At 37.7% G+C, this 15028-nt stretch overlaps 1 protein-coding gene across 2 annotated transcripts; it reads left to right on the top strand.

The window, feature by feature from the left end:
• Positions 1-3961: 3961 nt before the first annotated feature.
• Positions 3962-14464, top strand: LOC108443079 (procathepsin L-like). 2 transcript variants are annotated; one of them, XM_017723496.2, is made up of 9 exons: positions 3962-4025; positions 5863-5968; positions 7369-7511; positions 8932-9126; positions 10396-10587; positions 11708-11873; positions 13464-13569; positions 13716-13817; positions 14161-14464. In XM_017723496.2, exons 2-8 carry the CDS (start codon positions 5869-5871, stop codon positions 13813-13815), a joined length of 1002 nt encoding a protein of 333 aa, XP_017578985.1. In that variant the 5' UTR covers positions 3962-4025; positions 5863-5868; the 3' UTR covers positions 13816-13817; positions 14161-14464. The 2 variants fall into 2 exon arrangements, with proteins under 2 accessions (XP_017578985.1, XP_017578986.1); XM_017723497.2 differs by having other exon boundaries at positions 3971-4025; positions 5868-5968.
• Positions 14465-15028: the final 564 nt, after the last annotated feature.

Below are 15028 nucleotides of genomic sequence, written 5' to 3' on the forward strand. Positions count from 1 at the left end.
TCAGCTTCAGGCTGCTGGTGTGTTTAGCAATGCTGACGTCCACTGATGTTCATAGATAACAGTGAGTCAGTGGGTTTTAGACATGCAGTTTGCACAAAGCTAATGCTAATGTTGCTGTATTAATATCTAGGGTGTGACTTATTTTTATGTACTCCAGTGCATATGCTGTCTGTGACCCTTTTCTCTATCAGTTTATTACTTTATTCATAATGTGAAAATGCCACCTGCCCTTTACAACATGCTTAAATGTGAATGGACCAACAGATTTGCTCCAAAAATCTACTTCCCATAACTTCCATTCAAAGTAGAGAATGTTTTTTTATCCTTCTTCTGTAAAGCTGTCATTCTGGAGATATGAGATTTTGTTCCAACAGCAAAAATAACTTTTTTGCTCATAAATCCCAGAATTTTTAATGTAAAAATATATTTTTTAGACATTTTCAGTAAAAATAAATTAAAATAAGTTCAACTAGGGCCCAGACTGTTTTGACAGAGTCAAAGCCTTTGCTTGATTCACTCTGGCAGCAGCTTCTCCAGAACCAGGGCAACCATAAAATACATTACATTGCCAAAAGTATTCGCTCGTCTGCCTTCACACGCAAATAAACTTGAGTGAAATCCCATTCTTAATCCATAGGGTTTAATATGATGTTCCTGCAGTAGCAGTGATGGTGTGTTAGTGTGTGTTGTAGGTTTTAAACACCTTAATGCCACTGCTGAACTGAGAATAGTCCACCAACCAAAAATATCCAGCCAACAGCGTCCTGTGGGCAGCGTCCTGTGACCACTGATAACAAGCTAGAGGATGACCAACACAAACTGTGCAGCAGCAGATGAGCTATCGTCTCTGACTTTACATCTACAAGGTGGGCTGACAAGATAGGAGTGTCTAATAGAGTGGAGAGTGAGTGATTACAGTGTTTAAAAACTCCAGCAGCACTGCAGTGTCTGATCCACTCGTACCAGCACAACACACACTAACACACCACCACCACGTTAGTGTTACTGCAGTGCTGAGAATGATCCACCACCCAAATAGCACCTTATATAATATCTGCATGCAAACCTATAGCTCGCCAATATCAACTGAAGAGCACCATTTTTACATAAAAAAGAGTCATCTTTGACTGGGTCCACCATTTTTGTACCCCAAGAACATGAAGTGTTAGAGAGAAGTTTATTATAAATAGTACAGGGAGATTCACTTGAAAGAGGCCCCTAATATTCTGTAATAACTCTGGCTAGGATGAAGCAATCTAAGCAAAACAATGTACAATCTGCTCCTCAGTATATGGAGCTTCAAACAGGCTGGGATTCCCCTGTGTTAGAGCGATGAGGTAGGTGCCAGACAGACGTTGCCATGTTTAAGCGCTCTAATGCTTGTGGATACATTCAGGAACATGAAGTGTCGCGTGAAAGTGTGTCTGGCAGAAATCAGAGATCACTTCCAGCATCGCATGTAATGCAATCGGTTACACACAGACTGTGATGGTCCGACGGAAAAAAAACACGTGGGTACGTAGACTCAAGTTCTGGTCGCCGAATGGAGGCGTGGGTTCGAATCCCACTTCTGACACCACTTGTGATGGTCCGACGGAAAAGACACGTGGGTACGTTCCAGGTTGGGGTACAAAAATCGGTGTTTATTAAATCCCAGTGAAGAAACCAAACAAAACAAAAAAATTGCAATTTATCCAATGCCAAGAAGAAAAATATTTACAAATATATACAGTTTAATATGAATAGTCCGTTATTCAATCACAACTTTAGAGGTTTTTAGGCTTCAACCACGTTTCATTACCTCTGCCACAAGACAAGCTCATTCTACTCCCTCTAGGGCTTTTATAGAGGTTTTTGCGTGGGAAAAGTTCACTATAAAAACTCCCCAAACAAAGGGTCCTGTTTTCCTCTCTGGCTGAAAACATGGCTACCTTCCTCTAGAGTCTATTCATAGGTAAGTACTTGTTGCCTTCCCCAAGTGTTTCAAAAATGTTACAATTTATAATATGTTTAATTATATTGCTAAATCAATCAAAATGAACAAATAATAAAACATTCATATTCACCATTAAGTTTTGTTCCTTTTTTTTCTGCAGGTTTGCTCTTGTTCCCCAGCATAACCACTCAATCAATAAATGCTATTTAAAAACAGTTTGTGTCTCTGAGTATGAAATGTCCCCATTACCTAGAAAGTTTTTACACATATGTACATTGTGGCGGAGGGCAGCTCCGTCACACACACATCAATGTATGTAGCTTTTTTTTTCAGATTGCTTCATCCTAACAGAAGTTACAAAAGAATATTCAGGGCCTCTTTCAAGTGAATCTCTCTGTAAATACCACACCCCAGGATGAGCAAATACTCTCCAGTAGTCAAAAGACTTCCCAGCAGTTTCCTTTAGTACCTCAGTTTCTTTCTACAAAATAAGTCACTAACAACTGTGTCATACAATTACAAGTTATGCCAAATAAAGAAAAAGCCTCATTTATCTGACTGGAAACTTCGCCCATGTTATCTATTGCCCACAGTCATGGTCACAATCTCAGAGGAGCCAATGGTCAGTACATTAAGTTAGGTTTATTACTGTAAGCGCTAGGAATTGCATCCGGTTGACTGTAGTCGTATTATTCACTTCAGATGTGGTCAGCTAATCCTTATGATATGATTATGATCAAAGCTCACGTCATCAGATCACTCAGTCATGCATGATGCACAGTTACAATTATAAAATAGTGGAACTTTTCCAACTGCTGTACAAGCAGAGTCCAATTACAGAGCACGGTCTTCAAAAGATGGTTCTTTAAGGGTTCTTTAACAAACTCTTCTGTAAAGACAATGGTTCTGTATACAACATGAGAAAAACCCTTTCATGTTTAAATGGCCCTTGCATGGTGAAATGGTTCTTCAGCTTGATGGAGAATATGTTGTATATGGTTTTGTTTAGAACATTTCTGAAAATGGTTCTATATAGCACCAACAAGGGATCTGCTTTAATATATAAGATTAACATTGTAACAATTGAAGAAACCTTTTTGGTGCTATATTTAAAAAAAAAAGCATTTTCAAAAAGCTCAAGCATCAAGCAATCAAAAAAGTCCCCAAAGAAATTATACTGTTCATTTCACCATCATAAATATTACGTATGAACATGTGTTGTTCACTGATGGTTTTGAAGACATAGAATATAGGGTGGATATATGATAATCTACTTGCATAAGTAAGTTTTTTTTTTTTAAATAATTAAAATCTACAGAGTGAATGAGGCTCCTAACAACCACCTGGAAGACCTGGTAGACACAAAAACTGCCCCCATCAGATAAACAGCACTTAAAGCTTTCATCTTTGAGAAAGAAGAGAAAATCGAGCTGCTTCGGATCTGAAAACATCCACAGGTGTTCATTCGTCCACTGTGAGAGGACGACTCAGCACCGTGGGTCTGAAAGGATGTGTAGCTGTTCAAGAAGAACCTCATTGAGGAAAGGAGACACATCAAACAAAGAGGCTGAACTATGGACTGACCACCCCAGAGTCCAGACCTCAACACCACTGGATGTGTTTGATTACTTCAGAAAATGATCAACCAGCTTCTAAGACTGAACTTTGGAAGTGTGTCTGCAGATTCTTTGAGAAATTGAATTATATGCTTAACTAAATATCTTTGACCTTTTTTGACACTGAAAAATAAACTGTATGTATATTTTCTCTCTTTTCCATCTTGCTTTTAGGCACAGAGACTCTGGGGGTTTAAGCACAGATTTCTTCATGAACCAGTAAAATAGCTGTAAGTTTCTGTATGAGTCTCTTATATAAAAATAAAGGGGTATAAATTCCTCTCTAAAATGTGTTTATCAAGCACTTTCTGTGATGAGCTTTTATGGCTGCATGTGACAGACACCTGATCAGAGTGACTGTAGAGGAGTATAAAACATCAGAACACTCAGACTTGACCTCCACCCTTCTGCTGCTCTCTCTCCCTCTCACACACAGGTAACATCCAGGTAAAGATCCAGTGGACCACGCGCAGGTGAGTGCTGGAGCGCACACACACACACACACACACACACACACACACACACACACACAACAGTCTTAATCAGTTTTAATCTGATAAAATTACTATTTAAAAATGACTCTGGTATGAATGTAAGAAAATGTAACACTTTGCAATAGATATAAATGTGCGTAACGTAAAGTGTTATAATTGACAATATCATTTGTCCTCATTCACCAGTCGTTCTTAAGAAGAAATTTCGGTAACACTTTCTATGAATGTCACATTTGTTAGCATCTATAAACACATTCATAACATGTTATATCGCATTTGTAAGGCATTATAAATATGGCTATAAATATTTATAAAAATGAATTGCACTGGATTACACAATAAACCATGTTTATTATACATTATTAAATGTTAATATAATGCATTATAAGTAGTGTTAATAACGTTATACTGTCAGTGCAAACAAAGTCAGTCCCAGCTTGGAGGGTGTAAAGACAAATAAAAGTTTATTTATGCTTTGAGATTTCCAGGGATTTCCTGGGGCTGCAGTGTTAAGTCAGTGCCAGGCTAACAGTAGTGTACATTAACAGTAGTGTACATTAACAGTAGTGTACATTAACAGTGGTGTACGTTGACTTTCCCACATTAGATAAAACACTGATGGCAGCTCTAGTTTCAACTCTGGCATTTGAAGCCTGTAATGAGCTTTATTGTGTGTGTTTTAGTGTTTCAGTAAATCCCTCAGTAAATCCTTCAACTTGAAGCCTCACTTTTAACACTGGAGGAGGCTTTAGTACAGTATGCTTCACTTTACTTAGAGCAGACAACTACAACTTATGAACTCTTATAATTTGTTACAAACAGTACTTATAATGCAATATGTTAACGATTCATAATGCATAATAAGCATGGCTATAGCATGTAATGCACTTTTAGAAATATTTATAGGCATGGTTATGATGCCTTATGAATGCATTATAACATGTTATGAATGTATTTATAGATGCTTACAAACATGACATTCATAGAATGTGTTACCAAAATTTCTTCTTAAAGCTCACTTACACAGTTTTGACAAACATCCTAACCATCCAAGCCTGTGTCTTCTTATTCGGGATTTGTTCTTAGGTAAGAACAGTATCTACACACACTCAAAGCACAAAAGTGAGAACAGTTCTGTTAAGAGCACGTCATGAATCTGATGTAAATTCTTTCTTAGGATCTTTCTCAAGAAAGAGCAATTTTGGGAAGATATTGGTGAATGAGGCCCAATGTTATTATCATAAATTATAACAGCTTACTTTACAGGGACACTTTGACCAAAACTAACCGTGTAACATTTGACCATCTGTTGTAAACATGTCTAATCACGTTCTACAGTGGTTCTGCAGTGATCCTTACAGAGCCTTTTCCCATTTAAACACTTAGAAAACCCTCTTCTCATGATGTATTTTGAAGGTTGGGCTGACTTTTGGGAAACTACTTGTTTTAACATATGATGTATGATGCATTTGCATAATGCAAATATGTATAAAATCATTAACTCTATCAAACTGAAGAGCCTGAGGTATAAGCTGCGCTACAGAATACAGTGTAATACCTCAAGTAACATGTTAAAGTCTAGTTTTAAGCCGGAATGCACCTTTAGACTAAAGACTTTATAAATATAAAATCTTATAATATATATATTATATATTTTATATATATATATTATATATATATTATAAATATAAAGTCTTTACATATTATTTAAGACATGAACAGAGAATAAAAATTCTGCATTTTAACATAAATTGGGAAAAAAAAGGTATAAATCAGTAATGATCTGCATTCACCACAAATGTCTTTTCCCACTCAGTGCAGAATGAGGGTTTTGCTTGCTGTCGCCGCTCTTGTGGCCGTGGCCAGTGCTGCCAGCGTCTCGCTGGAGGACATGGAGTTCCGTGCCTGGAAACTGAAGTTTGGTGAGAAAATGCCCACAGAAAAGTCTTAGACAGCTAAGAAATCTGTTTAAAACTGTTTGTCTGGGCAGTAAGTGTGTTTTTATCCAGTAAAATTGCTTTCTAATGTACACGTAAACAAACACAGCAGTCAGAAAGTGTTCAGAATGTGTTGTTGTCATTAAAGTTATGAATATGTAAGTTAGAGGATCACAGGTTTGGTTCTGCTCACTGCACTCCATCATCACATGGATTTGTTCAATTCCTTCACCTGATTTAATGTCATTAAAGATTGATAAAAAGGTTTTGGATGGTAAATGTGAACACTGGGCTTTGTGGAGCCTGAGGAGAGCTTTGAAAGTGTTAAACATAACTTGCTCACACAGAACCATCACAATTTTTCATTTATTCTAATATAAGTGGTATTTTTTTGTGCCAAAAAATGCTCACTGCTTAGTTAAACAACTTTTAATATTATTTAATTAAAATACTCGTCCATCCAGATATTAAAGTGGTACCAAAAGAAGATAAACTTATCTACAACTACAAATTTTTTTAAGTATGTTTCATTTCCTTGGTAGGATATTTCCTACCTGTATATGCCATTTGCCACATTAATAAGGCATTAAATATATATTTTTAATGTGTTTAGGAGGGTGTGACAGAAGGATAGCAGCAAGAGTGAAAGGGAAGGTTTACAAGACAGTAGTGCGTCCTGCTATGATGTATGGTTTGGAGACTGTGGCCCTGTCTAAAAGACAGGAGGCTGAGCTGGAGGTGGCAGAGATGAAGATGCTGATATTTTCGTTGGGAGTGACAAGGATGGACAAGATTAGAAATGAGCAGATCAGAGGGACAGTGAAGGTGGAGCAGTTTGGAGATAAAGCCAGAGAGGCCAGGTTGAGATGGTTTGGACATGTGTTGAGGAGGAATAGTGGATATATTGGGCAAAGAATGTTGGAGATGGAGCTGCCGGGTAGAAGGAGAAGAGGTAGACCTCAGAGAAGGTTTATGGATGTAGTGAAGGTGGACATGGAGATGGTTGGTGTGAAAGTAGAGGAGGCAATGGATAGGGCAAGATGGAGGCAGATGATCCGCTGTGGCGACCCCTAAAGGGAGCAGCCGAAAGAAGATGAAGAATGTGTTTAGGAGGGCCACAGCAGTTTCAGTTTCAGTTTCACTACTTATCAAGATTTTAACAAGTAGAGTCTGGAGTTTTAGAGCAGAGCGAACTCTAAACTGCATTATATAGAGTTTATGAGGACATTTAGTCAGGAATGTTTGTATATGTAGTAATTTTTGTTTACACTGATCTCTAGTGGACAAACAGGGATATAATACATTGCAAGAAATGAGAATCCACCCTGCTTATCTGACTTACTACAGGCTGACACTTCAACTAAACTATGTATGTTCCTTCACAGATAAGGTCTACCACACTGCAGAAGAAGACTCTCAGCGTAAGATGACCTGGCTGGCCAATCGTAAGCAGGTCCTGGTGCACAACATGCTGGCTGACCAGGGCATCAAAAGCTACAGACTCGGCATGACTTACTTTGCAGATATGGTGAGAGAAGCAAACACATATATGTACATTTTTGTGTATTTACACTCTTAATCTCAGAGAATGGTTTGGAAAAAAGTTTTTTACTTGTTCCAGATGCGTTAATTCAGCTGAGAAGTTCTGCTTCTTCAGTGTTAGGGCTGGAGCTTTGAGACCTGCATTGATTACAAACCCTACAAGTCAATATTCACCCAAATCTTTTCCCGAAAAGCATTCCCAAAAAGTCTCTCAACTTGAATAGACCACACCCAGGTCTTCATTTAGGTGGCGCACAGCACAATGACTTACTATGAGCTATAAACATGGGCAAAACCTCACTGTGCAGATAAACAGAGTGGCAGCTACTTCAGACAAACAAGTGTTACTTTAACAAATTTAATTTTTCTTTAAATCAAGATTAACAGTTTTTTTTATAAAAAGACAAAAAGGAAAATAGCACATGTAATTGCAATGTAACCACATTGACAGGTCTGCATGACATTACTGAAGACATAGATGTGGTTTGAGCAGGTGAGGTGAAGTTTTTAGGATGTATTTACAGAAAAGACTTGGGTGACTATCAGCTTCTCGTGTTTGTTAGCATCATTAGCCTCATAGCTCCAGTGCTGAAACTAAAGAAGTAAAACTTGTGTGGTGAATTTGATCTTATTAATTCTATAGTCGTAACATTCATTTCTATCATATTGGTTAGTATACTGTGTAGATCCTGGTTGATTCTGTGGGCCTCTGACTGAAATAGTAGTAGGACCATAGGGTATCAGTGGAGCTGAGAAAAGAGGCATCTGGTTTGAAAGTGGCATCCCTGAATGTAAACAATGCCTAGATATGGGATTAGGTGACCAGGGTCATATACCTAATATGGCTTGAGAGGGGCCATACATCGAAACTGAGGCTATCTTAGCAGGTATAAAAAACCAGGAGTTGGAATGTATAGGAGAGACTTTTGGCTGTTCTCTCCAAGCTGTTTCGCGAAGGCTTGTCTGTGACTTCGACCTCTCAATGCTAATAAACATCTTTATATGCAAGAGACGGGTGTCACCGAAGAGTTTGTTCCTACACCTTCACATCATCGCTACTAAATAAACCACACTTGGACACCAAATATATCTCAGCTGACATCTGACTCCATCACGCTTTAAAGTGAACCATTACATGTATACCAGCCTACAGCCATAAATGAAATAAAAAGGCATAACCAAATATACAAAATACAACAAAAAGCTACATTATCCATAAAAAGCATATATTTTTAAGTAAGAACCACGAATACGGATCTCATAACTTACCTTTGCATATTTGGGAAGACAGCTAAATGGAAAAATAACACTCATACACATAAAATGCATCAACTATAATTACAGTCATTTTGATGAAAATATGAACTTGGGGCAGTGGTTACATTTTCTAACATCTTCTCCAACAGAACAACCAGGAGTACCGGCAGCTGTTCAAGAGCTGTCTGGGATCCTTCAACAGGACCAAGGCCCGCGGTGCAACGGCATTCCTCCGACAGGTAGTGGGCGCTCCCCTGCCTGAAACTGTGGACTGGAGGACCAAGGGCTATGTGACGGATGTTAAGGACCAGAAGGACTGTGGATCCTGCTGGGCCTTCAGTGCGGTAAGGGAGAAACTGAGAGAGTAAACCAGAACCAGATTAGTTGGAGGTATCTGGGGGATGATTGGTAGATCAGTGGAAAGTCAGTGGATAATTAAACTTCTGCATTGTGCAAATTTCATTGTAGACCACTGTGCTAAATCATGTACAGAGCTTATAGAACCCTATATACATTGTTTCAACTCAGGTCTGATCCTGGACTGGGCAGATTTGATGCTGTTTGGAAAGCTTAAGTTAGTAACATATTGATCTCTACTCACATCACATGAGTAATTTCAATTAGATCTTTTAAAAATGGTCTGGAAAATAAAGATTCCTAAATGGTTATTGGGTCCGACATATGGTTCTGGTTAAGAAAAAAACATCTTAATAGGCATAAAATAGGGCAGCCAAATGTGTGGCTCTTGAATATGTTTAATTTGTCTCACCAGAACGTTACTCTCACCTCCATGCACTAATCCAACAGGAGAACAAATATTTTTACATACTATATAAAATAAAATGTTTGGATACCCATTGAATAGAACCTTTACATTACATGGAATTTCTTTAATCTATAAAAAAAAAAAAGCTTCTTCATATTTCTCACTGCCAAAAATGGTTCGTTAAGCATCTAAAATTTTGCCATTGTCAAGACAAAATTTTGTATCTCCAAAATTGTAACTTTGCAGGACAAGGAAAAAAATGTACTTTACTTTTAATGTAAGTCAATGGAATCAGACGTTTTTCCGAGTCATTCTGGGCTGTTTCTTTTGGCCAATTCATCAAGTTCATACACAATGTAAAGATCAACAGGTAGTTTTGAATTATGTCAGAAAATTAAAAACGACAAAATGGAGATATGAGGTTTTATTCTGACAGCAATGATTTGTTCATTTAAGGACGTTTTTGGTTCTAAATGGCAGTTCCTTTTTAAGATTGCAGGGAACACGGATCATTATGCAGTCTCAGTGTTCAGGAGTGAGCAGAAGAAAGGTTCTATGACACATAACCATTTGTGCCATTCCACACACAGAACCATGTATAAACTCAAATGGTTGCCATGGTTCTATACATAACCATTGCCCTTAAGAAAGAGCCCTTGAAGAACCGCTTGAACATTGTTCTAATTCCTCAGTATCTCTGGCCTAACCCTTCAGCTGTTTTACCTTTGAGAAGTGAACTTAAACCCAAGTTGTTCCTCAAAGACTGCGGCCTTGTCTGAATCGAACAAGAATAATGTTACAAAGTCCTGAAGCCTCTTTAATTCCTGTCTGTCTTTCCTCATCTCAGACGGGATCACTGGAGGGTCAGACGTTCAGGAAGACGGGGAAGCTGGTGTCCCTCAGCGAGCAGCAGCTGGTAGACTGCTCTGGGGAATATGGGAACTTTGGCTGTGGAGGAGGCCTGATGGACCAGGCTTTTGACTACATCAAGGACAACAAAGGAATCGACACAGAGGAATCCTACCCTTACGAGGCCATAGTAAGTCACCCAGAAGGGTTCTGGGAATATTCTCCTGTTTCTCACCAGTGTAGGTAAGGAAAGGATTAAGGCAGGTCTTTTAGACCTTTATTAAAGGGATAATGCAACCAAAATGCTAATAATGCTAAAGAAAAGACTAAAGTTTCAATGAACGTGAGAGTACTAGTTTATGCTAATTGGCCCTGTTTAATGTTCAAACTATTCATTTATAGGACCAGACAGGCGATGAACTGTTGCTTAAAATCTATTTTCTGAGTAGAGATCTTTAATTGTTTTGCTTATATTGCAATTCATTCTCCTTATAACACTCGAGTGGTCAATGGCTTTGTAGGTTAGCATAGCTATAAATGCTAACATGCTAGCAAGTTGTCAATGTGGAAAATGACTTTGTGCTTGATTGTTGAGGAACCTCTTCAACAGATTGTTCCTTCAAAGTTGTGTGAATATAAATATAAATGCAGAAATTCATTACAGTAAATTCGCTCTTACAGTTAAGTTGTAGAGCTGTATAGAGGATAATGCTGATTTCTACTAACAATATTTATTCTTTGACCACTAGAGGGCATCAAACTGCTAAGCGAGTGCTCATTTGGAATTGGAAGTCCATCATATGTAGAAACTGGCTTTTATCCTGGAATTTAGTGGAATTTCTATGTTTTATTTGTTAACTGAAATCCAAAACCATGCCAAACATTTGTTTGTTTAAAAGTTGGAAAAAAGTGGAATCTCTTACTATAGTAACTTTTTTTTTTTTTGCAATTCTCATGCTAAATACCCCCAAAACAGTTTAGTAAACAGTTTTTTAGATGTTTTCTTCAATATTTTGAAGAATTCTGCAATCAAGCAGTTATTAAATGATAACTTTCTACAGCTCTGTTCATCATTCTGGACAATTGTCAGTTTCATTTACAGCCTCTTATTGTCCTGCTGATTATCTGAAAGCTATTATGTTGTTCCATTCAAGCAGCTTAGAATCATTTTATACATTTACCTGAAACCAGATTGACTTTATATTATTCTAAACTCCTGAACAGAAGGCTTTGATGGTCTATCACTTGAATTCTTAGTCTAATAGCAGATTCTGAGTGTAGCTTGACCACTAATTGTCTCCACTTTGCAGGACGGTAAATGCAGGTTTAAACCAGACTCTGTGGGAGCCACCTGCACTGGCTATGTGGACATCACCAGCGGAGATGAGAAGGCTCTCCAGGAAGCCGTGGCCACCATTGGACCTGTCTCTGTGGCCATAGACGCAGGACACTCCTCCTTCCAGCTCTATGAGTCAGGTGAATGTCACCCATCAGTGATTAACTGTTCATGATTCACTCATCAGAAAACTTTATGATCTCATGTCATACACTAGAGAAACTCTGTAACAAACTCTGTAACAATGTCCTGGAAAAATCACCCAATCACCTATAAACTTTGAAGTACATACAACCCTGTAGATCTGCTGTTCTGGGGGAGAGATTGCCCCCTGGACTCCCAATGTCTAATGTAAGATGGAGTTTCCTTAAGTTTTAGGAGCCTAAATTCTTAAAGCCTGCACACTGAGACATTTAACACAAATAATGTTGGTGTCTGAGTGTGTTTACATGCACTTACTAATCCAATAACTGCAGAAAATCTGATTTTATCTGTAATTCGATTAATGTGTTTATATGCATTTGAGTAATCAGATAATCGGAAACTCCAGGTTTACATGAGTCAGGCAGTAATCAGATTTCTGCTTTGCAACTAGCCAATACGTAACAAAGCCAAGGCTTTGAAACATCATGCCACTTTATTTGAAAAATGAATATACATCATCTAGAAGATGAGGAACATTTAATTTATTCATTTTGGCGAGAACGTAGTCAGTACTACAACAGTGTTTTGCTGCATCTCGCGGCAACACTGCAGGCGCAGACTGAGAAATCAGAAAGAAATCGGAGCAAGAGTTTACATGAGATCTGATTACTGAGCTAAAATCCAGGTCTCTTTATCTGATTTCCCTAATTGGATTTCTAGAGCGGAATATAGTGTTTACATGACCTTTTGAATAATCAGATAAGTGCAGAAATCTGATTGTGATCACATTATTTAGTGCATGTAAATGCACTTACTGTTGGAGGAGAAGAGGAACAAGATTTTAGAGTAACACTTAACAACATCTGGAGAGCCTGCAAAACTTGAAATACATTTGACTGATGAGTGACGACACAGCGCACGTTTTGTGCATTGTTAACCCTAATGACCAGAAAGTTAACCATTTGTCCACCAGATGTACTTGTTACCTGACACCGTGACCAGCATCATATTTCTTAGCAGAAACTCTGCTTGACATTCCTTTAATAATCCAATTCCTGTTTTGGAATCTTTGAAAGTTTTGAATATTAACAAAAAAAGATGGTTCTTCATTGAGTTTCAGAATATTAGTTTTCTCAAACCCAGGTCAAAAAGAACACCATTGGGGCTGCAGTTTAGCCCAGGACTAGACTTAATCCATATCTATCCATTTTATGGACTCCTAGCTATTACTACTACTAATACTACTACTATTAATATTAATTGTCTATTAGTTGTCTGACCAGAGGAGGATGGGTCCCCTCTTGTGAGCCTTGGTTCCTCCCAAGGTTTCTTCCTCAGCTCTGAGGGAGTTTTTCCTTGCCACTGTCGCCCCTGGCTTGCTCACCTGGGGGTGTTGACATTCATGTTAAAACTTTGCCTTTTCTGGAATTGTGTGAAGCAGCTTTGTGACAACATCAGTAGTAAAAAGCGCTATACAAATAAAATTGATTTGATTTGATCTGAGAAAAATCTGAAGTTGAGAATTTTTCAATTGATTTCTTTGTGGAATGCTTAGATGGACTGATTGATTGATTGACTGATTGTAGGTATCTATAATGAGGCTGAGTGTAGCAGCAGTGATCTGGATCATGGCGTTCTGGCTGTTGGTTACGGCACTGAGAGTGGACAGGACTACTGGCTGGTCAAGAACAGGTAAACATAACAAAATAAATGTATGGATAATTTATTAAAGTCTAGGTAGATTATATAAGTGAGTTCTAGTATTCTAGGAAAGTATTATCTTAAGTTCTACTGGATGCCATTTCCACAGTGGAATTCAGTTCAGTTCTGTATTACAGCTGGGGTCTCGCTTGGGGTAACAAAGGCTACATCAAGATGTCCAGGAACAAGAATAATCAGTGTGGTATTGCCACAGCATCCAGCTATCCACTGGTCTAAAGGTGAGTTCAGTGCTGATTACTGTCATGTCAGCATATAGTTAGTTGTCTGATTGGTCAGGGTGGGTTCAGTGACCTGTACAGGGATTGTACATTTTTCTCATGAATAAAATTCCCATTATAATTGTTTAAAATGACCAAACCATGTTTATAGAGATTATTCATGTAGAAAAGTAATTTGAGTTGAAGTAAATGCATTTCTTTCTAACTACTGTCCATCTTATTACTGGTAGTAGACGCAGACTGTCGTTTTCGTTACTGCCTTATTACATTTCTACACAGTGCAGTAAAGATAATATATAAATAATTTAAATAATTCTAATATAAAAATGTTGATTTTTAACAGGTTCTGTGTGAGGTGGCTGCAATCTGAGCAGCTGATTATCAGGAATGAAACATCAGCTGTGCCGTTAAGATGTGCCACTGACCGCTACCTCAGGGAGAGACTGTAAACCGCGCTCTTACGTTACAGAACTAATTTCATACAATTGTAATAAAGGTGTTTTTTGTTTTCTAATTCTCTCTCTTCTTAAGAGAACACAGTGTGAATGTAAAAATAAAGTGATTGGAGAAAATAAAAGGGGTAAATAGAGAAAACATGGTTGTTGGTTTGAAAATGTGTTAAATGTCTGGAAAATTTTATAACAATTAGGAGAACTTTGATAAATCTGGCCTTGATCAATTTCCTCCTTTCCTGCAACATCTTTTCTGACTTATGCTGTGCAGTTTCTTTTACTGCTGTGCGGTTATGCTGGCCGGAACGTCTTCTAATCTTGCCAAAAGATTAACAGTATATCAATATATTTAGGAGTTCAAGTACAGTTAACGCTTAAAACAATTTGGGGTGATTGTTTGGTACGTTGGGTCAATTACAATCACAACTGCAAATATATATTATAAAGTAGACAGTCACATGTTATGTATAAGAGACCCTCATATATTCATGAATTTGGCTAATTTAAACAAAAATATATCTAGCACCTGTAACATTTCATACATTTTTGCTTATACAGATCTGAAAAGTGCTGAAAGTGCAAGAATTGGTCATTATTGGGTAAAAATAAATAAATAAATAAAAAATAGCATGAGATGACCTTGTTTTTTAATTGATTTTCTGCCCTCTTGGATTCATGCTATTCTAAACTAAACAGATTTTTAAAAAAAAGCTTTATTTGTAATTACAAATAATGTAGAAATATCAAGAAATAAGAGCC

The sequence above is a fragment of the Pygocentrus nattereri genome, chromosome 10 (genome assembly GCF_015220715.1).
Source record: "Pygocentrus nattereri isolate fPygNat1 chromosome 10, fPygNat1.pri, whole genome shotgun sequence".
In the NCBI taxonomy this organism is placed as follows: domain Eukaryota; kingdom Metazoa; phylum Chordata; class Actinopteri; order Characiformes; family Serrasalmidae; genus Pygocentrus; species Pygocentrus nattereri.

What these genes read in the sequence shown, in the direction of transcription:
- LOC108443079 (XM_017723496.2), top strand. Translation starts at nt 5,869, where the DNA reads ATGAGGGTTTTGCTTGCTGTCGCCGCTCTTGTGGCCGTGGCCAGTGCT. An exon ending in CCTGCTGGGCCTTCAGTGCG is followed by an intron (nt 9,127 to 10,395) that starts GTAAGGGAGAAA and finishes TCCTCATCTCAG; the next exon opens with ACGGGATCACTGGAGGGTCA. An exon ending in TACTGGCTGGTCAAGAACAG is followed by an intron (nt 13,570 to 13,715) that starts GTAAACATAACA and finishes TCTGTATTACAG; the next exon opens with CTGGGGTCTCGCTTGGGGTA.